The sequence below is a fragment of the Oncorhynchus masou genome, chromosome 16 (assembly GCF_036934945.1).
Source record: "Oncorhynchus masou masou isolate Uvic2021 chromosome 16, UVic_Omas_1.1, whole genome shotgun sequence".
NCBI lineage: Eukaryota > Metazoa > Chordata > Actinopteri > Salmoniformes > Salmonidae > Oncorhynchus > Oncorhynchus masou.
Genome location: NC_088227.1, coordinates 24,082,418 through 24,104,856, shown reverse-complemented (window position 1 = coordinate 24,104,856; position 22,439 = coordinate 24,082,418). Strand labels below are relative to the sequence as shown.

The 22,439-nt window shown below is 42.4% G+C and overlaps 1 protein-coding gene across 1 annotated transcript; it reads left to right on the top strand.

The window, feature by feature from the left end:
* Window positions 1-5,822: 5,822 nt before the first annotated feature.
* On the top strand, window positions 5,823-22,393 carry cmtr1 (cap methyltransferase 1). The gene is made up of 24 exons (XM_064991248.1): window positions 5,823-6,268; window positions 6,749-6,856; window positions 6,981-7,135; window positions 7,274-7,432; window positions 7,706-7,798; window positions 7,889-7,960; window positions 8,075-8,169; window positions 13,019-13,091; window positions 13,232-13,430; window positions 13,538-13,656; window positions 13,767-13,863; window positions 13,936-14,068; window positions 14,156-14,335; window positions 14,481-14,537; window positions 14,645-14,702; window positions 14,849-14,917; window positions 15,144-15,275; window positions 15,403-15,528; window positions 15,644-15,735; window positions 16,899-16,967; window positions 17,081-17,128; window positions 17,235-17,347; window positions 20,589-20,697; window positions 21,027-22,393. Exons 2-24 carry the CDS (start codon window positions 6,751-6,753, stop codon window positions 21,160-21,162), a joined length of 2,490 nt encoding a protein of 829 aa, XP_064847320.1. The 5' UTR covers window positions 5,823-6,268; window positions 6,749-6,750; the 3' UTR covers window positions 21,163-22,393.
* The last annotated feature ends 46 nt before the right edge of the window (window positions 22,394-22,439 follow it).

The following is a 22,439-nucleotide window of genomic DNA, read 5'->3' as shown; positions in this document are numbered from 1 at the left end:
ATCGATCTTCAATGTTAAACTTTTCAGAATAAGAATCTGAACTTTGTTTGTCCCAAACTTCAACCACATAAGGGGAAATCAAAGGTGCAAGGGTAACAAACAAAAACTCAACTAAAACAAAACCTTTTTAGGAAACAGAGACTAATTCTTGTAGTGTAAGTGGAATCCAGGGATATTGGATATGCTCCAGTGATCGATCTTATCCATGTTGTCGTCTTCAGGGTGGAAGGTCAGAGGTGTTGTGTCTTGCCTCATCTCAGCAGGTGAGCGGAGGGCTTGCAGTGCAGGGTGAGCTGTCGTGAGCTGTACCCAGACATCCCAACTCCCATCAGCCCTAGCAGCATGGCCACCCTCGACATCATGGGGCCTTCCCGGCTCTGCAGTGCGGTCTGGGCAGCTTGAGTCTGAAAGGTCAAGAGAGAGGGGTCGTCACCATGGCCATGGCAGAGAAACCTTCCATCTGGCCTGTGCTGTTCTGGAGTCCTTAAACATGTGACAGTGGTCAAGCATATTTTTCATCCCCGTGATGGTCTTACCATGGGGAAGATCCGGGCTACTGGGGGGGGAACATAACTATAAATAATTTGTAAACCCAAACAGATATAATATTTGATTAAAGCTTAATAATTTCAAACCTTGATTACATTTATATACAATCAGAGATATCTCTCTATTATGGGTGGGAATACTTCGGAACAGATTTCAAAATTAAAATCACTTGGAGCTGATTTGCTGGTGTTTTTACAGTCTTATGTTCAACAATAAATACTAAAAAATGGTTAAAAAAAGATTTGCTCAGAAAACTTGGGGGGGGGGCAAATACAATCAGATATAAATTGAGTCATTATTTTATCTTAGCTCTATGTTGTTAGATTATAGAAAAGAGCCTTAAAGTCAAATATATATATATTTTTTACGAGAAATTGCACATTTATGACACCACTCAGCTTCAGTGACTGAGAATGTTTATTTTAATCTAACCTGTGAGTTATCTAACTTAGCTAACTGCTGAGCTCCAAACACAGTTAATCAGGCTTGACACTTCTCACCTGAAAAACGCAATAGGCTTCTAAATCTATCTGCATGGTCCTAAAATACCCTTGGGGCGATTGAGAGCATGGATCTCAGGTCATTTAACTGTAGATCTTACTAAGAGGACATTAACTTGACCCTGAAGCAGCTTGTGTCGTCAATGCAGATCCATTCAAAGGCTGCAGGGGGGACTAATCCTGCTTATCCTGCTCACCCGGAAACACACTGGACACCCGCTGGGCTCTGGACGGTGACACTGTCAAGACCCTTAACTAGTCTATACAATACAATACAGGATATGGCTAGATAGATGTACAGGTAACTGACAAAATAACGGAAACATCAACATAAAGTGTCTAGGGCATTGGGCCACCTCGAGCCGCCAGAACAACTTCAATGCGCCTTGGCATAGATTCTACAAGTGTCTGGAACTCTAATGGAGGCATGCAAAACTCTTCTTCCACAGAAAATTCCATCATTTGGTGTTTTGTTGATGTTGGTGGAAAATGTTTTTTCTGATGCTGCTCCAGAACCTCTCATAAGTGGTCAATTGGGTTGGGATCTGGTGACTGACACACACACACACACACACACACACACACACACACACACACACACACACACACACACACACACACACACACACACACACACACACACACACACACACACACACACACACACACACACACACACACAGCCAAAACACCCTACGCTTCTTTAAGACCCCTCTTTCAAAGTCACTTCTAGCCATGATAGCTAAAATAATGGACAACAGGGCATTTGTATACATGACCCTAAGCATGATGGGATGTTAATTGCTTAATTAACTCAGGAACCACACCTGTGTGGAAGCACCTGCTTTCAATATACTTTGTATCCCTCATTTACTCAAGTGTCTCCTTTATTTTTGCAGTTACCTGTACATCGTAAAATAAGGTAAACATGCACTCAATATCAAACAGTTTTGCTTCCATTCCATATCATTGAGTCACACAATATAGCAAAACAGTGTCAATTAATAGGTGATCAAATTATTTTGTTATTAATGTGTGAGAGTTCTATTTGATTGACAGGCTCTTCTAGACTGTGCTCTAAAGGCATATTTATCTAAGCATCTATTACCACAACTTTGCTGCTTACGCACCTGCAAGTATCTGATGTATCCAGGGGTCAGCCGAGGGATGCGGAAAAACATCTTAGCGGTCTCTAGAACCTTTTCCCAGTAGAAACCAGATCAACTCTCCAACAACCCTGAGGAGTTTATTTTTTTGCTACCTGTCCCTTCTCTCTCTCCTTCTCTCACTCAGGCCTTGGTGTCCTCCACTGGGCTGAGTGCGGCGGTGGCAGCTCTCTCCTGTGTCCGAGGAACACACGCCTGCTCAAAAACACCAACACACACCTGCACTGTCAAGGGCTGTTTTGATCTCTCCTGAGAGACTCATCCCTACAGGTGATATATAAAGCCTGGGATTGGTTGTGTAAGGAGTCACATGGTTAATGTGTTGTGTGTGTGTTGCCATTTCTCTCCCTCTCTCCCTCCCTCCCTCTCTGTGCCATTGGCACAGAAGGAGAGAACTAATATGGTGGGTTAACGTACCAAGAGGGATGTACCTTACCTTACTGTCCCTGGGCCACCCTCTGGGGATCAATGGGTCAGAAAACAATGCTGCAATGACGTTACTGGGATAGCATGTTAACAATTAGTGCCACATTAGTGGCAATACAGATGATCCCATTGGGGCATGTTTTGCAGTTGTCGTTGTTGGGGAGATGACATGCATGGACATGTGATCTTCACTGTACTTGAGAAAAAATCTGAAGCAAAATATAGACAGCACCAGTCAAACGTTTGGACACACCTACTCCTTCAAGGATTTTTCTTCATTTTTTACTATTTTCTACATTGTAGAATAAGAGTGAAGACATCAGAACAATGAAATAACACATATGTAAATCATATAGTAACCAAAAAAGGACACCAACAGCAAGAACAGACTTGCTTGGGCCAAGAAACATAAGCAATGGACTTTAGACTGGTGGAAATCAGTCCTTTGGTCTGATGAGTCCGAATTTGAGATGTTGGGTTCCAACCACCGTGTCTTTGTGAGACGCAGAGTAGGTGAATGGATGATCTCCGCATGTGTCGTTCCCACCATGAAGCATGGAGGAGGTGGTGTGATGGTGTGGGGGTGCTTTGCTGGTGACACTGTCTGTGATTAATTTAGAAGTCAAGGCACACTTAACCAGCATGTCTACCACAGAATTTTGCAGTGATACGCCATCCCATCTGGTTTGAGCTTACTGGGACTATCATTTGTTTTCCAACTGGACAATGACCCTAAACACACCTCCAGGCTGTGTAAGGGCTATTTGATCAAGGAGAGTGATGGAGTGCTGCATTAGACAACCTGGCCTTCACAATCACCGGACCTCAACCCAATTGAGATGGTTTGGGATGAGTTGGACTGCAGAGTGAAGGAAAAGCAGTCAACAAGTGCTCAGCATATGTGGGAACACCTTCAAGACTGTTGGAAAAGCATTACTCATGAAGCTGGTTGAGAGAATGCCAAGAGTGGGCAAAGCTGTCATCAAGGCAAAGGGTGGCTACTTTGAAGAATCTAAAATGTAAGATATATTTTGATTTGTTTGACACTTTTTCAGTTACTACTTTGTTATGAATCCATGTGTTACTTCATTGTTTTGATGTCTTTACTATTATTCTACAATGTAGGTGTGTCCAAACTGGTACTGTATGTCATTCACAGTTATTGATCTGAACTAGCCTACTGTTTCAGTTCATTTTTTTTCTGGGGATACAGACAGCCTTTGACAGTCAGTGATTCTGACAGTAGTTAGCTATAAGATCCCATCCACAGGGCACCGGCTGAGATTGTTTCCCACTTTTACCCACACCACTCAGAGCAGAGGTCGCTTGCCCTCTCATTTGGACTACCAGGAGTAGGCATCTAGATTCAGCCATGGGTCGATTGGCTAAATCTAGATTGTGGATGGATGGTCGGGTGGGGGGGAACATGATTATAATAACTTGTACACTGCAAATTGACCACGCCTAAGTCCAAAAAGATATTGTATTTTAAAAATTACAATAATTTAGTTCCTTGATCACATTGAGACACAATCACAAAAGTATGTCTCTTTTTTTGTTTGTGTGAACACATGGGAGGAGTTTTCCTAAATTAAACACATTTTTAGTTGAATTCCTGGTTTCTTTTGACCCCCAAAAAATAAATAAAAATCATTCAAATCAAAATAAAATAAAATGTATTTGTCACATGCGCCGACTACAACAGGTATAGACTTTACCATGAAATGCTTGTTTACGAGTCCTTCCCAACAATGCCAATAATTATAAATATAAAAATATTAACACAAGACGAACCTCTTAAGGATCGGACCCTTTTTTATTTTTTTATTTTTTTAACCTAAAACGACGTACCCAAATCTAACTGCCTATAGCTCAGAACCTGAAGCAAGGGTATGCATATTCTTGATACCATTTCAAACACTTTGAAGTTTGTGAAATTAATGCAGAATATAACACATTAGATCTGGTAAAAGATAATACAAAGATTTTTTTCTGTATTTTCTTTGATCCATCATCTTTGAAATGCAAGAGAAAGGTCATTATCTGATTTAGGACTATAGGCGCAATTTATGTTTTGGCAACTAGATGGCAGTAGTGTACGTGCAACATTTTAGACTGTTCCAATGAACCATTGCAGGTACTCCCTGTATACAGGTACTCCCTGTATATAGATTCATCCGGCATATCAATTAATTATTTTGTATTGTGGGACAACTGTTGCCGACCCATGTTTTAGTAATTCCCTATGAACAAAATTAACAACTGAGAAGTGTTGACATGCTTTCATTTGATATGTATTATTCATTTTCAATAGATGTAAAAGCCTACAATAAAAATTTTGTGTCACACAATTTCAATAGGCCTAAAAACCTCTGTGCAATGTGAATGGCCTGGTGTTGGATCACATTGGTAAATTCCAAGAAGAAAATAGTTACCTTCGTTTATTTTCATGTCACAGAGATAAAATGGACTAAATTCAGAAGTACAGGTTAAATGTCACCAAAACTCACGAGACATGCACTTCATCTTGGCCTGCTAAACTTCAGAGGAAGGGATTTCCTAAAGCGCACGAGGCCTACACGCTTGTTTACAGGACAAAAGTGACATGGAATTGAATACAGGACATAAGTAATTTATCTTAAGGTCGGGACTCAGGAGTGCGCATTACAGTAGCTCACGAACGTGATGCCAGTAGGAGTATATTGAGAATCCCTATCTAAATCAGTTTATCACCTCGACGACAATGCAATTGACATGAACTCCATCAATAGCAAAACAATACAATTGTTGCATTTGTTGACGTGGGTTCCTTATTATAAGAAACAAAACTATACTGATTGTATATAGAGATATATATTGTATTGTTTTCTTTCTTTCTATCAAAACAACACAAAACTCCAAAATAGATTTGGATATTATTTTCAGAACATTGCGACTCAGCTGACAACCACAGAGGGGCGCTATTGATTGAGTGAGGTGAACTTGTGTACTGTTTCTCCAGACTACAATAATACAAGCGGGCATGGCTGTAAATGTTGTAACTATTTAATAAATAATGTTGTTTAAATTAGTAATGCTTCAGCAGTTGTTGTCCGGTTGTTGTTTTGCACACTTCTGAATCAGGCATTTATCTTGAGCCCCATGCCACCAAAAGCGTCACTAACGTACGTCATACATATTCGAAGGACCTTTACGATAATTCAGAAAACAGAAATTTGAACGCGCATTAACGTTGACCTCGTTTTATGCGACATTAATCACACTTTGTGCATGGAAATGAATTCTACGAAGACATAAAACGTTAATGGATATATTCTAATAAAGTGTGTCGTTGCAATGACAGGTGGAGGTTCTGTAGCCGAGAAGAAAATATTTCACGTAGCTAGCTGGTAAACAACTAGCTAGCCCGCTCACTTACAGAGGGTGAAATCGACACTTTTCACGTCAGAGGGGTGTCGGACTCAGTTTCGTTTCAGATATTTATATCAGAAAAGTGGTGAATCTTCCCATTTGTCGTTGCTAGTAGCTAGCTTGGTGCTCGTGCTTAGTCGGCAAGCAGGAGAGTAACGTTAGGGCTGTGGAATGGTCCGACTTGTTAACGTTAGTTAGCCAAACACAGCAAACGAGGTAAATACCTACTTCTCTTAGAGCTACCTGTAATTGCCAAGGAATTACGTAGTATAATATCTCCAATGAGGTAGCATATTACTGCAAAATTAAAACAGATAAAATGCAAGCCAATGCATTTAACCATAATCAAGACAATACACTAGTGACTTCATGTTATTTGTATATGCATTTTATTTGATGGATAAACCACATCATTGTGGCCCTATGTGATTCTATCATAGGAGAATCAAGCAATTGTTTTTTTAGTGTCCAACGATATCTGGGCTATTGATGGAGAATAGGCATTTACACTGAATTACTTAATTAACTTCCCTTACATTTTAGTTTCCATCGTATTACAATGTCCAAGCAAATGTAATCAGTGGGGTTGAACTCTGTAGTGGATTACAATGAAGCAAATGCATCCCCACAGAATTGAATGAAGAAGTGTGTGAGCTATCGTTGTCTTTTCTTTGTCCCCCCTCCCCTCCTCCTCAGCCATGATGAAGAGAAGGGGCGAGGCGGCCTCCGAACCGCTGAAACGGATTCAGAAACAACGTCTTGAGGAAGCCAGCTCAGATGAGGAGTCGCCGCTACTGACAACCAGTCAGTGAAATCACCATCACATTGCCTTGTATATAGTTCTCACTGTGCAATGAGATATTCAGGATTTGGCAGAATGGCACAGGACATGACCTGTGTGTTTGTTTGTGTGCCTGCCTCCTCTCAGACTCTAGTCAGAGTGACTCCCACAGTGACTCGGAGGACCATAGACCAGGGTTCTCTATGCCCATTGTATCCCAGAATGCATCGGCCACAGACGATGCCAAACAGAGCGACGCCAACAAGTTCACCATGTACAACACCGTGTCGCAGAAACTCATGGTAAGATGACACTCACGTGTCCCATTGACTTACAAAGATAAAACTACGAGGGATCATGGATCCCAGAATGTTCCATCCCTCTTCTCATCTCTTTATCCCTCTCACATTTTTTTCTGTGTTCCCTTCTTCCACCTCCAGGCCAAAATGGGTTTCCGGGAAGGTGAGGGTCTAGGTAAGTTTGGCCAGGGGCGCAAGGAGATCATCGAGGCGTCCACTCAGAGAGGGAGGAGGGGTCTGGGACTCACGCTGCAGGGCTTCCAGGGAGAGCTCAACGTTGACTGGCAAGACGAAATTGAGGTATTACACAACAACATTATCACAGACAAGCAGATAGCTTTGTCACACTGTCATCTCATCAGATTAAAATAGGCTGTTAGTATGGGATATTTCCCAATTCTATATACAGTCTACAGGAGAAAAGAATGCGCTCACCAATGTACACAACACCTTTTTCTGCCCCCTCCCTCATCTATCTTCCCACTCTCTCTCTCCCCCTTTCTTCTATCTCACTCTCTCCTCTCTCTCCCCCCTCTATTCCCCCATCTCTCTGATCTCCCGCTCTCTCTCTAGCCCGGTGCTGTAGAAGAGGTAAAGTGGTTCCCAGAATGCTCCACAGAGATCCCAGATGCAGATGAGCTGAGGGGGTGGATGGCTGTGGGACCGGTACACACATCCGCGTGCACTCACTTTTAACACACATTCTTCTCGATCTGTCATTCTCACTTGTGCACTATATTTTTTGGTCTATCTCAGAGGAAACTGAGGATTGAGGATGAGACAGAGTTTTGCACAGAGGATCTTCTACACAGCCTTCTGAGGTGCAAGGTGAGCCACCTAAAGAACAACCCTCTATTCAACTGCAAACAACTCATCATCGGGATATTGATTCTATAATGGCATAAGTAAGTTATGGCTGTAAAAAGTGTGTGTGGTCTGCAGACAGTGTTTGACGATCTGGAGGGGGAGGAGATGAGGCGAGCTCGAACACGCTCCAACCCCTACGAGACTATTAGAGGAGCCTTCTTCCTCAACAGGTAGCCGAACTTACTGAATAACCCACTGATGTTCTAGCATCACACAAACGCATGCTAGCTCACACTGCTAATGAAGCACTTGGGGCCTCATTTATTAACTGCGTACAAAATATATCCCAAAATATGCATGTGATATGCAGTTTTCCCACATGGTAATTTGTTGTATGGCTACTTCAGAAATATGAACACATCACGAACAGAAAAGGTGAGGAATATATTCTGCAATGGTTATAAAAAATAAATAGGAAATCGATTCTTATGTCTAATTGTTTAGATTCCAAAAGTAAAGCACTTGATTTTCACTCGTCTCATTAACGGCAAACCCTTGAATGCGTAGGTGTGTCCAAACTTTTGACTGGTACTCTATGTATGCTAGTATGTAGCCTACTGTAATTTTGATTTGTTGTTAGTAGCCTAAACAATGTTTCAGGATTCGCGGGAAGTCCAGCATATTTAGGTTGGGGTAAAAGTCGATGCAAAACATTGTTGAATTAACAGGTCCACAACTATTTGCCATTGTTTTCTCTTTCTGTCACAGTCCTTTGCCAGATACAGTGTAAACATTCTGCCAATAAAGTAAATAGACTGGTAGCTTATGTCAAATATGTGACAGTATGTATAGGCGACAGTATTTCTGTGCGATACGAGTGCAACATCATTGCCAATTTAATCTGAGCCAATACCAAGACAGGACACAGAAACCCAATAATCTATTGATAAACTAAATATTGAGCAACAATTCGTCCTTTGCATTGAAGTGTGGGCTGTAGCCTACTTTTAAATTGTTTCCAATATACTACATTTCTAAAAGTTAGTGGATTCATCTATTTCAGCCACACCCGTTGCTGACAGGTGTATCAAATCGAGCACACAGCCATGCAATCTCCAAAGATGAACATTGGCAGTAGAATGGTCTTACTGAAGAGCTCAGTGATTTTCAACTGGCACCGTCATAGGATGACACCTTTCCAACAAGTCAGTTCATCAAATTTCTGCCCTGCTAGAGCTGTCCCGGTCAACTGTTAAGTGCTGTTATTGTGAAGTGGAAACATCTAGGAGCAACAATGGCTCAGCCGCGAAGTGGTAGGCCACACAAGCTCCCAGAATGGGACCAACGAGTGCTGAAGCGCATAGCAACACTCACTACCAAGTTCCAAACTGCCTCTGAAAGCAACGTCAACACAAGAACTGTTCTTCTGGAGTTTCATGAAATGGGTTTTTATGGCTGAGTAGCCACACACAAGCCTAAAATCGCAATGCGCAATACCATGCGTTGGTTGGAGTGGTGTAAAGCTCACCTGCCTGAATATGTAGTTGCCAACTGTAAAGTTAGGTGGAGGAGGAATAATGGTCTGGGGCTGTTTTTAATGGTTTTGGGCTAGACTCCTTAGTTCCAGTGAAGGGAAATCTTAATGCTACAGGATACAATTACATTCTAGATGATTCTGTGCTTCCAACTTTGTGGTAACAGTTTGGAGGAAGGCCCTTTCCTGTTTCAGCATTACAATTACAATGCCCCTCTGCACAAAGCGAGGTCCATACAGAAATGGTTTGTTGAGATCAGTGTGGATGAACTTGATTGTCCTACACAGAGCCCTGACCTCAACCCCATCGAACACCGTTGGGATAAATTGGAACGCGGACTGCGAGCCAGACATAATCGCCCAACATCAGTGCCCGACCTCACTAATGCTCTTGTGGCTGAATGGAAGCAAATCCCTGTAGCAATGTTCCAACATCTAGTGGAAAGCCTTCCCAGAAGAGTGGAGGCTGTTTTCGCAGAAAAGGGGGACCAACTCCATATTAATAACCATGATTTTGGAATGAGATGTTCAACTAGCAGGTGTCCAAATTAGAGGTCGACCGATTTATGCTTTTTCAATGCCGATGCTGATTATTGGAGGACCAAAAAAGCCGATTTAAAAAAAATAAAAAAATAAAGCTAACGTTTAAGTTTAATAAAGCTAACGTTTAAGTTCCTTGCTCGGAACATGAGAACATATGAAAGCTGGTGGTTCCTTTTAACATTAGTCTTCAATATTCCCAGGTAAGAAGTTTTAGGTTGTAGTTATTATAGGACTATTTCTCTCTATACCATTTGTATTTCATTAAACTTGGACTATTGGATGTTCTTATAGGCACTTTAGTATTGCCAGTGTAACAGTATAGCTTCCGTCCCTCACCTCGCTCCTACCTGGGCTCGAACCAGGAACACATCGACAACAGCAACTCTCGAAGCAGCGTTACCCATGCAGAGCAAGGGGAAAAACCACTCCAAAGTCTCAGAGCGAGTGACGTTTGAAACGCTATTAGCGCGCACCCCGCTAACTAGCTAGCCATTTCACATCGGTTACACCAGCCTAATCTCCGGAGTTGATAGGCTTGAAGTCATAAACAGCGCAATGCTTGAAGCATTGCGAAGAGCTGCTGGCAAAACGCACAAAAGTGCTGTTTGGATGAATGCTTATGAGCCTGCTGGTGCCTACCACCGCTCAGTCAGACTGCTCTATCAAATCATACTTAATTATAACATAATAACACACAGAAATACGAGCCTTAGGTCATTAATATGGTAGAATCTGGAAACTATCATCTCGAAAACAAGACGTTTATTCTTTCAGTGAAATACGGAACCGTTCTTTATTTTATCTAACGGGTGGCATACATAAGTCTAAATATTCCTGTTACATTGCACAACCTTCAATGTTATGTCATAATTACGTAAAATTCTGGCAAATTAGGCAGCCCAAACTGTTGCATATACACTGACTCTGCGTGCAATGAACGCAAGAGAAGTGACACAATTTCACCTGGTTAATATTGCCTGCTAACCTGGATTTCTTTTAGCTAAATATGCAGGTTTAAAAATATATACTTCTGTGTATTGATTTTAAGAAAGGCATGGATGTTTATGGTTAGATACACATTGGAGCCAAGGACAGTCCTTTTTCACGAATACGCACCGCATTGATTATATGCAACGCAGGACACGCTAGATAAACTAGTAATATCATCAACCATGTGTAGTTAACTAGTGGTTATGATTGATTGTTTTTTATAAGATAAGTTTAATGCTAGCTAGCAACTTACCTTGGCTTACTGCATTCGCGTAACAGGCAGGCTCCTCGTGGAGTGCAATGTAATCAGGTGGTTAGAGCGTTGGACTAGTTAACTGTAAGGTTACAAGATTGAATCCCCGAGCTGACAAGGTAAAAATCTGTTGTTCTGCCCCTGAACAAGGCAGTTAACCCACCATTCCTAGGCCGTCATTGAAAGTAAAAATGTGTTCTTAACTGACTTGCCTAGTTAAATAAAGATTAAATAAAGGTGTAAAAAAAGAAATGGCCAAATCGGTGTCCGAAAATACCGATTTCCGATTGTTATGAAAACTTGAAATCGGCCATTCCGATTAATCGGTCGATCTCTTGTCCAAATACTTTTGTTCATGTAGTGTACAGGCAATCTTGCAGACTGGCACTCGCTATAGGTAGCATGCATGTTTAGTTTGAAAAAGTCACTGCAAAAATATTCTGGCTGCACCTCTACAGAAATGTGATCAAATGCCATTGCTCTTTCTTTTACAAACTGGTGTGTCCTAATTCCAATAGTGACAAATTATACAGCAAATAAAGGGTGTTAGTATCACCATAAAATGTGAATGCAGGGTGTTTTCCAGGCGGAGCTTTATTGCTGCGTATGTACAGTCGTGGCCATAGGTTTTGAGAATGACACAAATATTAAATCTGCTGCCTCAGTTTGTATGATGGCAAATTGCATATACTCCAGAATGTTATGAAGAGTGATTAGATGAATTGCAATTAATTGCAAAGTCCCTCATTGCCATGCAAATGAACTGAATCCCCAAAAAACATTTCCGCTGCATTTCAGCCCTGCCATAAAAGTACCAGCTGACATCATGTCAGTGATTCTCTCGTTAACACAGGTGTGAGTGTTGACGAGGACAAGGCTGGAGATCACTCTGTCATGCTGATTGAGTTTAAAAAACAGACTGGAAGCTTCAAAAGGAGCGTGGTGCTTGGAATCATTGTTCTTCCTCTCTCAACCATGGTGAAGACTTTTGGAGGATGGTGTCACAATTTTGCCTAAGAACACAGCCATGAATAAAGAATGGTACCAACACATCCTCCGAGAGCAACTTCTCCCAACCATCCAGGAACAGTTTGGTGACGAACAATGCCTTTTCCAGCATGATGGAGCACCTTGCCAAAAGGCTAAAGTGATAACTAAGTGGCTCGGGAACATCGATATTTTGGGTCCATGGCCAGGAAACTCCCCAGACCTTAATCCCATTGAGAACTTGTGGTCAATCCTCAAGAGGCGGGTGGACAAACAAAAACCCACCAATTCTGACAAACTCCAAGCATTGATTATGCAAGAATGGGCTGCCATCAGTCAGGATGTGGCCCAGAAGTTAATTGACAGCATGCCAGGGAGGATTGCAGAGGTCTTGAAAATGAAGGGTCAACACTGCCAATTTTGACTCTTTGCAGCAACGTAATTGTCAGTAAAAGCATTTGACACTTATGAAATGCATGTAATTATACTTCAATATTCCATAGTAACATCTGACGAAAATATCTAAAGACACTGAGGCAGCAGACTTTGTGAAAGTTAATATTTGTGTCATTCTCAAAACTTTTGGCCACGACTGTATAGTGTGCGCCAAGTTTATAAATCTCCATATTTTTGGACGTACGTATTCTTTTCAGAAATGGCACACGCAGATATTAAGTGTCAAATTTACGCCAAGGTTCTAAATGAGGCCCCCGGCTTTTTACTTACAGTAGCTGATAATAATGACCGTCTTATCTGTTTGTTTTCTTTCTAGAGCGGCTATGAAGATGGCCAACATGGATCACGTCTTTGACGGCATGTTCACCAACCCAAAGGATTCACAAGGGGTGAGTGACCCTTTCCATTCACACTTGATCTAGTCAATGAAAGTGACATTTAGCAAATGCATATTTAGTAGATGTTTGTGACTGGTGTCCAGGTGTTAGGTGATAAAGGTGTGTTTTTGTCCGTGTTTCTCCCCATGCAGAAGCCCCAGACGCGAGAGCGCGAGGGGGAGCTGCTGTATTTCGGGGATGTGTGTGCGGGGCCGGGGGGATTCTCAGAGTACATCCTGTGGCGGCGGCGTTGGCATGCCAAGGGATTCGGTATGACCCTCAAAGGACCCTGCGACTTCAAACTGGAAGACTTCTACGCCGCACCCAGCGAACTGTTTGAACCCTACTACGGTATGTACCATGATGGATCCCATGTGATGATCGTCAAATATGGTTAAACAAATTGGAATAAGATCTTATGGTCATCGTCTTCGTTTTTCACTCTCCCTGTGGCTCAGGGGAAGGCGGGGTGGACGGGGATGGTGACATCACTCGTCCGGAGAACATCAGTGCCTTCCGGAATTTCATCATGGAGAGTACAGAGAGGAGAGGACTGCACTTCCTCATGGCTGACGGGGTGAGTTGGAGTCTTCATGGCACTGTGTCATCATTGGCCTAAGGCTTAGTGAGACGTGTTCTGATTGGTAGGGTGTGATGTTGAGCACATCTTTGTTTCCTGATTGGTAGGGGTTCTCAGTGGAGGGACAGGAGAACATCCAGGAGATTCTGAGCAAACAACTACTGCTCTGTCAGTTCCTCACCGCAATGTCTGTGCTCCGGACAGGTACGTCTGTCTGTCTCTTACTATCCAGAAGTGTAAGGACAGTGAGTGACTTGTGTTCTCTGTCTCCCCCAGGTGGTCACTTCGTGTGTAAGACCTTTGACCTGTTCACACCGTTCAGTGTGGGGCTGGTGTACCTGCTCTACCTCTGCTTCGACCGGGTGTCCCTCTTCAAACCCATCACCAGCAGGCCCGCCAACTCCGAGAGGTGTGTGTAAATGCTGTTGAGGCCAATACTATTTACTTTGACCAATACCTATTAGCTATGTTCTGACATTATATCCTTGGTTGTCAGATACATTGTGTGTCGCGGTCTGAAGCCTGGTTCAGATCCGGTCAGGGAGTACATGTTCACTGTCAACCTGAAGCTCAACCACCTGAGGAACTCGGAGTCTGACGTCAACGAGGTGATGCCCATCGAACTCATCAAAGGAGACACTGAGTTCTACAACCACATGATCAACTCTAACGAGAGGTAGAAAGACACACACACACACACACACACACACACACACACACACACACACACACACACACACACACACACACACACACACACACACACACACACACACACACAAATAAACAAAGGCTTTATAATCATCCATGTCTCCCTGCAGCCACTGTGTAGTCCAGATCAAAGCCCTGGCTAAGATCCATGCCTACGTCTTAGACACGTGAGTTACCTACCCTCTCCCCTCTACTGTTCCAATCAGTGTAAACGTGTTGGAATATAGTGTACCTGCATGTGCAAGTACAATCTGACTATGTTGTGTATTGTCAGGAACCTGTCAGAGGCCAGGCAGGCTGATATCCGGAAGGAGTGTCTGAAGCTTTGGGGGGTGAGTAGTACTGAGGAGTTAGTGAGGGCTGGTCAGTGTGTATAGAGACTGGTATCATTCAATCATCTCGCTTCATAGCACTCACTAGTTATTTGTTTATTTATGTCTCTATCTCGCTGTGTGTCTCTCTCTTTCTGTCTCTTTAGATCCCTGATAAGGCCAGAGTCACTCATGTCTCTTCAGACCCCAATTCCAAATTCTATGAGCTGATGAAGGTGAGATTGTGGCCTCCCATCCCTTACCTAGTATCAAGGAAAGGGTGTGTTTGATATGGTAGTCTGTAGTACATAGTCACACTGAACTGTGTGCATTTAATTGTCTGTATGGTGATAGTGTTTTTATCACCATGTGTTTGATCATGTATTCGTAGAATTTAACGTTCTCTTTTCTTCTGTCTCACTCTTTATCTCTTATCTGTCTCTCTCTTTGCCTATGTCTCAGGGTTCTGACATCGAGTTGTTGAACTCCAAGCCCACCCCTCTGAGCTCCACCACTCTGGATAAGGTGCACCATGTCCTGGACTACCGGTGTATTGTGGGAGGAGGGGAACAGCTCTTCCTATTAGGTCTTGGGGTGAGAGAGAGCAGACACCACTCTGGACTATGGACCTGGGCCATGATCATCTCAGCAGAACTTCTCGTTATTCACAAATAGACATGGGTATGCCACTCTTCTCATGCTTCTTTCTCTCTCTCTACAGAAGTCTCAGATCTACACCTGGGACGGCAAGCATCCTCTGCGCTGGAGGAAGCTGGAGAACTTCAAGCTGGAGCTGCCGAGAGAGACCCTGCTCAGTGTAGAGATTGTCCAGGAGCTGAAGGGAGAGGTGAGAGAGGCGAGGAGAGATGGGGGAGGGGGGAGGTTGAATAGGGGAAGGCAAAGGAAGAGAGTAAGTCATTACTATGGTTGTTTACCTTTTTTAAAATGTTTGTTGAACACAGGGTAAAGCCCAGCGCAGGATTAACGCGGTACATGTGCTAGATGCCCTGGTTCTCAACGGCACTGACGTTCGGGTCCAGCACTTCAACCAACGGTGAGGCAACAACCCTAACCTTCACCCAGGGGTGAAAGTAGATTTAACGGAGTGGCTACGGATCGGACTTTTCTGGACCCCTCTTTCCCACAGCTAAAGTCCTGAAGCTTCTGCACATGTGTGGGATTCTCTACTTTCTGACTCTGCTCTACTCGTAGAGAACCGGCAACTCTGCTATGGTGCTCATTTACTAAAGTTAGATCAGCACATACGTTACTGTAAAATTAAAAACACCACCTAATTTCTTATGAGATTATAGTATAATTGTGCGAATGGTGAAATGTTTCTCTCATGTGGCCTAAACTCAATAGCGCGCCACTAGACAAAATGTGTGCTTACAGCTACTTTACTTTATCCACATGTTGTTACGTTACAGCCTTATTCTAAAAAAATACATCCTCATTAATCTACACACAATGCCCCGTAATGACAAAGTGGAAACAGGTTTTTAGAAACGTTTGCAAATTTATTTAAAAAAATACTAAAACGGAAATACCTTATTTATTCAGACCCTTTATTATGAGACTCGAAATTGAGTTCAGGTGCATCCTGTTTCCATTGATCATCCTTGAGATGTTTCTATAACTTGATTGGAGTCTACCTGTGGTAAATTGAATTGATTGGACATGATTTGGACAGGCACACACCGGAACAAAATGTGGGAAAAGTCGAGACTTGGAATACTTTCAGAACGCGCTGTATATTTCAAATAAACCCAGGTAGATTATGCTACAGTTTACCATCTGCTCTAAAATACTATCATTTTACATGATTCAAAACGACACTGGGCTACTTCTAATCAACACTGTATAACACAAGAAGATCTAACTGCATATCCCCATGAAACTGATTGAGATCAAATGGTTGGTATGCAGATGCTGCATGGACGTTTCACCAGTAAAACAGTGAACAATTATCTTTCACCAGTGAGAAATGTAAAGGGAGGGTGACCATACAAATGTGTGCTTAATGTAGTGTGTAAAACGTGATTTGGATCTTCGGCTCAGGGAATAATGGAGCCCGCAGCCTCTGCCTTGATTAACATTTTGGATAGAAGATTCTGGGCCTAATAGTACCAGACCGTACTGGCTTACTTTCACACCTGCCTTTACCTTATCTGGTGATTACATGTATTGTTGCTGAACTGTGGTCACTGTCTCCAGAATTCAGATGGCGGAGAAGTTTGTGAGGGCCGTTTCCAAGCCAAGCCGACCAGACATGAACCCTATCAGGTAACAACCCTACACTCTTAACTTTTTTTTCTGCTTGAATAAGAATAAATATGAAGGGAAGATCTGGAGGAATTTTTTGGGAAGTCCTAATGTTTCTCTGCTTTTCTCCTCAGAGTGAAAGAGGTGTACAGGCTGGAGGAGATGGACAAGATCTTTGTCAGGTATGAGAAGGTTAATGCTATTGCCATAGTCCACATTTGAGACGGGGAACTTTGCATTAGTCTAAGAATGTATAAATAAATGAATGAATATTCCTCAACCGCCTAGATTGGAAATGAAGGTGACTAAGAGTTCAGGAGGAGTCCCTCGTCTGTCCTACACTGGCCGGGACGACCGCCACTTCCTCCCGAATGGCCTATACATCATCAAAACTATCAACGGTATGTACTGTCGCTAAGGTGACATACATTGCATTCGGAAAGTATTAAGACCCCTTGGCTTTTTCCACATTTTGTTATGTTACTGACTTATTCTAAAATGGATTAACAATTTGCTTTCGTATCAATCTACACACAATACCCCATACTGATAAAGCAAAAACAGGTTTAGAAATGTTAGCAATTTTTTTAAATAAACTTATCACATTTACATAAGTATTCCGACCCTTTACTCAGTACTTTGTTGAAGCACCTTTGGCAGCGATTACAGCCTCAAGTCTTCTTTGCTATGACGCTGCCTGCTTGGCACATCGGTATTTGGGGAGTTTCTCCCATTCCTCTCTGCAGATCCTCTCAATCTCGTCAGGTTTGATGGGGAGCTTCGCTGCACAGCTATTTTCAGGTCTCTCCAGAGATGTTAGTTTGGGTTTAAGACCGGCCTCTGGCTGGGCCACTCAAGGACACACATCCCCACAGCATGATGCTGCCACCAACATGCTTCACCGTACAGATGGTGCCAGGTTTCCTCCAGACATGACGCTTGCCATACAGGCCAAAGATTTCAGTCTTGGGTTTCATTAGACCAGAGAACCTTGTTTCTCATGGTCTGAGAGTCCTTTAGGTGCCTTTTGGTAAACTCTAAGCAGACTGTCTTGTGCCTTTTACTGAGGAGTGGCTTCCGTCTGGTCGCTCAACCATAAAGGCCTGATTGGTTGAGTGCTGCAGAGATAGTTGTCCTTCTGGAAAGTTGATTGCTCACTTTGGCCAGGCGGCCAGCTCTAAAACTAGTCTTGGTAGTTCCAAACTTCTTCCATTTAAGAATGATGCAGACCACTGTGTTCTTGGGGACCTTCAATGCCGTAGACACTTTTTGTGTCCTTCCCCAGTTCTGTGCCTCAACACAAACCTGTCTCTGAGCTCTACAGACCATTCCTTCGACCTCATGGCTTGGTTTTTGCTCTGACATGCACTGTCAACTGTGGGACCTTTAAATAGACAAGTGTGTGCCTTTCCAAATCATGTCCAATCAATTGAACTTACCACAGGTGGACTCCAATCAAGTTGTTGAAACATCTCAAGGATGATCAATGGAAATAGGATACACCTGAGCTCAATTTCGAGTCTCATGGCAAAGGGTCTGAATACTTAGTCAAAAGTATTACGTGTGTCCAAACATTTAATTTTTAATTTTTTACTATTTTCTACATTGTAGAATAATAGTGAAGACATCAAAACTATGAAATAACACATGCAATCATGGAGTAACCCAAAAAGTGTTAAACAAATTAAAATATATTTTAGATTCTTTGCCTTGATGACAACTTTGCACACTCTTGGCATTCTCTCAACCAGCTTCACGTGGAATGCTTTTCCAACAGTCTTGAAGTAGTTCCCACATATGCTGAGCACTTGTTGGCTGCTTTTCCTTCACTCTGTGGTCCAACTCATCCAAAACCATCTCAATTGGGTTGAGGTCAGTGATTGTGGAGGCCAGTTCATCTGATGCAGCACTCCATCACTCTCCTTGATCAAATAGCCCTTACCAGCATTGCACCATCACACCACCTCCTCAATGCTTAAAGGTGGGAACCACACATGCGGAGATCGCCTACTCTGCGTCTTACAAAGACACAGCAGTTGGAACCAAAAATCTCCTATTTGGACTCATCAGACCAAAGGACACATTTCCACTGGTTTAGTGTCCATTGCTCGTGTTCCTTCTCCCAAGCAAGTCTCTTCTTATTATTGGTGTACATTAGTAGTGGTCTCATTGCAGCAATTCGATCATGAAGGCCTGATTCACGCAGTCTCCTCTGAACAGTTGCTTTCCAGATTGGATGACCTTCATGTCTTAAAGTAGTGATGGACTGTTGTTTCTACAGGGTAGCCTAGTGGTTAGAGCGTTGGACTAGTAACCGGAAGGTTGTGAGTTCAAACCCCCGAGCTGACAAGGTACAAATCTGTCGTTCTGTCCTTGAACAGGCAGTTACCCACTGTTCCCAGGCCGTCATTGAAAATTAGAATTTGTTCTTAACTGACTTGCCTGGTTAAATAAAGGTAAAATTAAAAATTAAAATTTCTCTTTGCTTATTTGAGCTGTTCTTTCCATAATATGGACTTGGTCTTTTACCAAGTAGGGCTATCTTCTGTATACGCATTAGGAAGGAAAGAAATTTCACAAATGTATTTTTATCAAGGCAAACCTGTTAATTGAGAGAATACCAAGAGTATGCAAAGCTGTCATCAAGGCAAAGGGTGGCTACTTTGAAGAATCTCATTAAATATATAGTTTTGATGTCTTCAATATTATTCTACAATGTAGGTATGTCCAAATGTTTGACTGATACTGTATGCATAAAAAATTATAAACAGAAGTACCTTATTTACATTAGCAAAAACATTTAAAAAAAAAAAAAAAAAACATTTTCACTTTGTTATTATGGGGTATTGTGTGTAGATTGAGTAATTTTAAAAATTGTAATACATTTTAGAATAAGGCTGTAACGTAAAAAAAATGTAGAAAATGGGAAGTGGTCTGACTACTTTACAAATGCACTGTATATTATAAAAGAGCATCAATGGTAGGAGAGTGTGGATTTATGTACACCGAACAACGTAAGATGTAAAGTCAAAGGTGCCAGACAATTTCCATGTGCACAAAAAGGTTATTTCTCTAAAATGTTATGCCCAAATTTGTTTGTTATCCCTGTTAGTGACAATTTCTCTTTTGCCAAGATAATCCATTCACCTGACTGGTGTGGCATATCAGTAAGCTGATTAAACAGCATGGTCATTACGCAGGTGCTCCTTATGCTGGAGACAATAAAAGGCCACTCTAAAATTTGTAATTTTGTCACACAACACAATGTCACAGATGTCTCAAGTTTTGAGGGAGCGTGCAATTGGCATTCTGACTGCAGGAATGTCCACGAGAGCTATTGCCAGATAATTACATTTTAATTTCTCTACCATAAGCCGCCTCCAACATCGTTTTAGAGAATTTGGCAGCCTCACAACCGCAGACCACATGTATGGAGTCGTGTGGGACCTAATGAATTTATTTCAATTGATTGATTTCCTTAAATGAACTGCACCTCAGTAAAGTCTTTGAAATGTTTGCATGTTGTGTTTATATATATTTTGTGTGTGTGTGTGTGTGTGTGTGTGTGAGAGAGAGAGAGAGAGAGAGAGAGAGAGAGAGTCTGGATGTTTTCTCAGACATTTCTCTTCCTCTGACGTGCAGATCCCTGGACGATGGCGTACAGTAAGAACACCAAGAGGAAGTTTTTCTTCAACAAGATGACTAAACAGTCCACTTACGACCTGCCAGCCAACTCTGTGGCCCCGTTCCAGTGCGTACCACTATGCACCGGTCTCAAATCTGTGTGGTAGACTAGGATATGTGCGACAAGGAATTGTCTGAATGTTTTTGCATCTGAACCTAGTCTACTCTAAACAGGGGGTCTCAAACCTCTCCTCTGCGACCTCCAGACATTTCACAATTGTGTTGTAGCCCTGAACCACCCCAACTCAAGTGCTTTATGATTAGTTGAGAAGTTGGATGCTAGCTTCCATCAAATACATGGAATGGCTGGACATCCCCAAGGAGCGGTATGAAATTGATTGAAAGGTTATTGAACTGAATATGTTGTTTCTAATTTGTGTGTGTGTGTCTCCTCAGCGTCTGCCATACAGAGCGTCTGTTCTGGGCGTGGGAGGACGGGGTCAGAGTTCACGACTCCCAGACGCGGGTTGACCCTGAGAAGCTGTCTAAGGACAATGTGCTTTCATTCATCCACCAGCACTACCAGCCCTGAGCCACCAGGGGGAGCCCCCCAGACAAATAGAATATTGCCATAGACAGATAACAGTACCCTGCACATGGTTTGGCAAACTGGCATTCACAAAATGTTCATGGGCGCTATTTTTGCTTGAAAGAAAATTGGCGGTTAGAAGTGGATTATAATAAAATGTTTGGTGCCAACATGAAGGACAGTTTGCCTAACTTTATGGCTCTTTGAGACAGCTCTCCCTGTAATTATGTTACAAAGACCACTCTCTCCTCTCTCTACTGCCCCAAGCTCTATGTATCAGATCAGATCCACTGTACAGAATGCAGCTTAGAAGTGATTTTAATACTTTATGAAAACCAACATTGACAAGCTGTCACATTACGTGTTGCATTGCATGCTCCTGTTTTTTCTATTGATTCCATGCCCCCCCCCGTCCCTCTGCTTGTATTCATGCCATGCCTCCATGATTTGCAGTGTGTTTGTGTACAAGATGCGGTGGTGTACTCTAATTTAGAACCTCTCCGAAGCTCAAGCACTACATATGTTTTTGTCTGAAACTCTCCCATTGTGCCTTTTTTAAAGGGATACCTTTTCTACTTCCAGAGTCAGATGAACTCATGGATACCATTTTTGTCTCTGTGTCCAGTATGAAGGAAGTTAGAGGTAGTTTCCCTTTAAGGCACTGCACTATACGTCCTGGTATGCCTGACTTTCAAAACGGAGTCCAATCATCTCACCCACCCAGCTTGTTTTTACCCTCCAAGATCTTTACTGGAGTGCCTAGCCAGTCAAGATCTTCTCCTTTCAGCAACAACTAAACCTTTGTACACATGGGGAGTGGTGAGATGTAGCATAACTAGTGCCCAGAGCAGGGTTGGGGTCCAATCCATTTCAATTCAGAAAGTAAACCAAATTCCAATTCCACATTTTCCTCATCAAAAATAATTGGAATTGCAGTGTACTTCCTGAATTGACTGGAATTTACCACAACCCTGGTCAGGGAATAACTCCTGGCCTTCATTGAAAAACTGGGTTATGTCAAATACAGCCTGTCTAGGGGATTAATGGGGGTTTCGGGCCTTACTTTCTACTCGTTGTCACCGTGTTTATTATGTTGCATCCTGTTTCCTTGCTCCGTTGTCCTAGTTTTGTTTAGTTTGTGAAATTTTAAGGGGATGAGGTAAACATTTTCTTTGTTTCAAACCCTGTTGATTATGTAGTAATAAAAATAAGTTTGTTCTTCCCAGAAACCTTTTCCCCGGGCCCAGTTGTCCTTTACACACACAATCACTCCTGCCCTC

Bases quoted from the DNA above. Each gene is read 5' to 3' on its own strand.
- cmtr1 (XM_064991248.1), top strand. From the start codon at position 6,751: ATGATGAAGAGAAGGGGCGAGGCGGCCTCCGAACCGCTGAAACGGATT. The intron at 13,092-13,231 runs GTGAGTGACCCT...CTCCCCATGCAG, and splicing joins ACCCAAAGGATTCACAAGGG to AAGCCCCAGACGCGAGAGCG. The intron at 15,276-15,402 runs GTGAGAGAGAGC...CTCTCTCTACAG, and splicing joins TCTTCCTATTAGGTCTTGGG to AAGTCTCAGATCTACACCTG.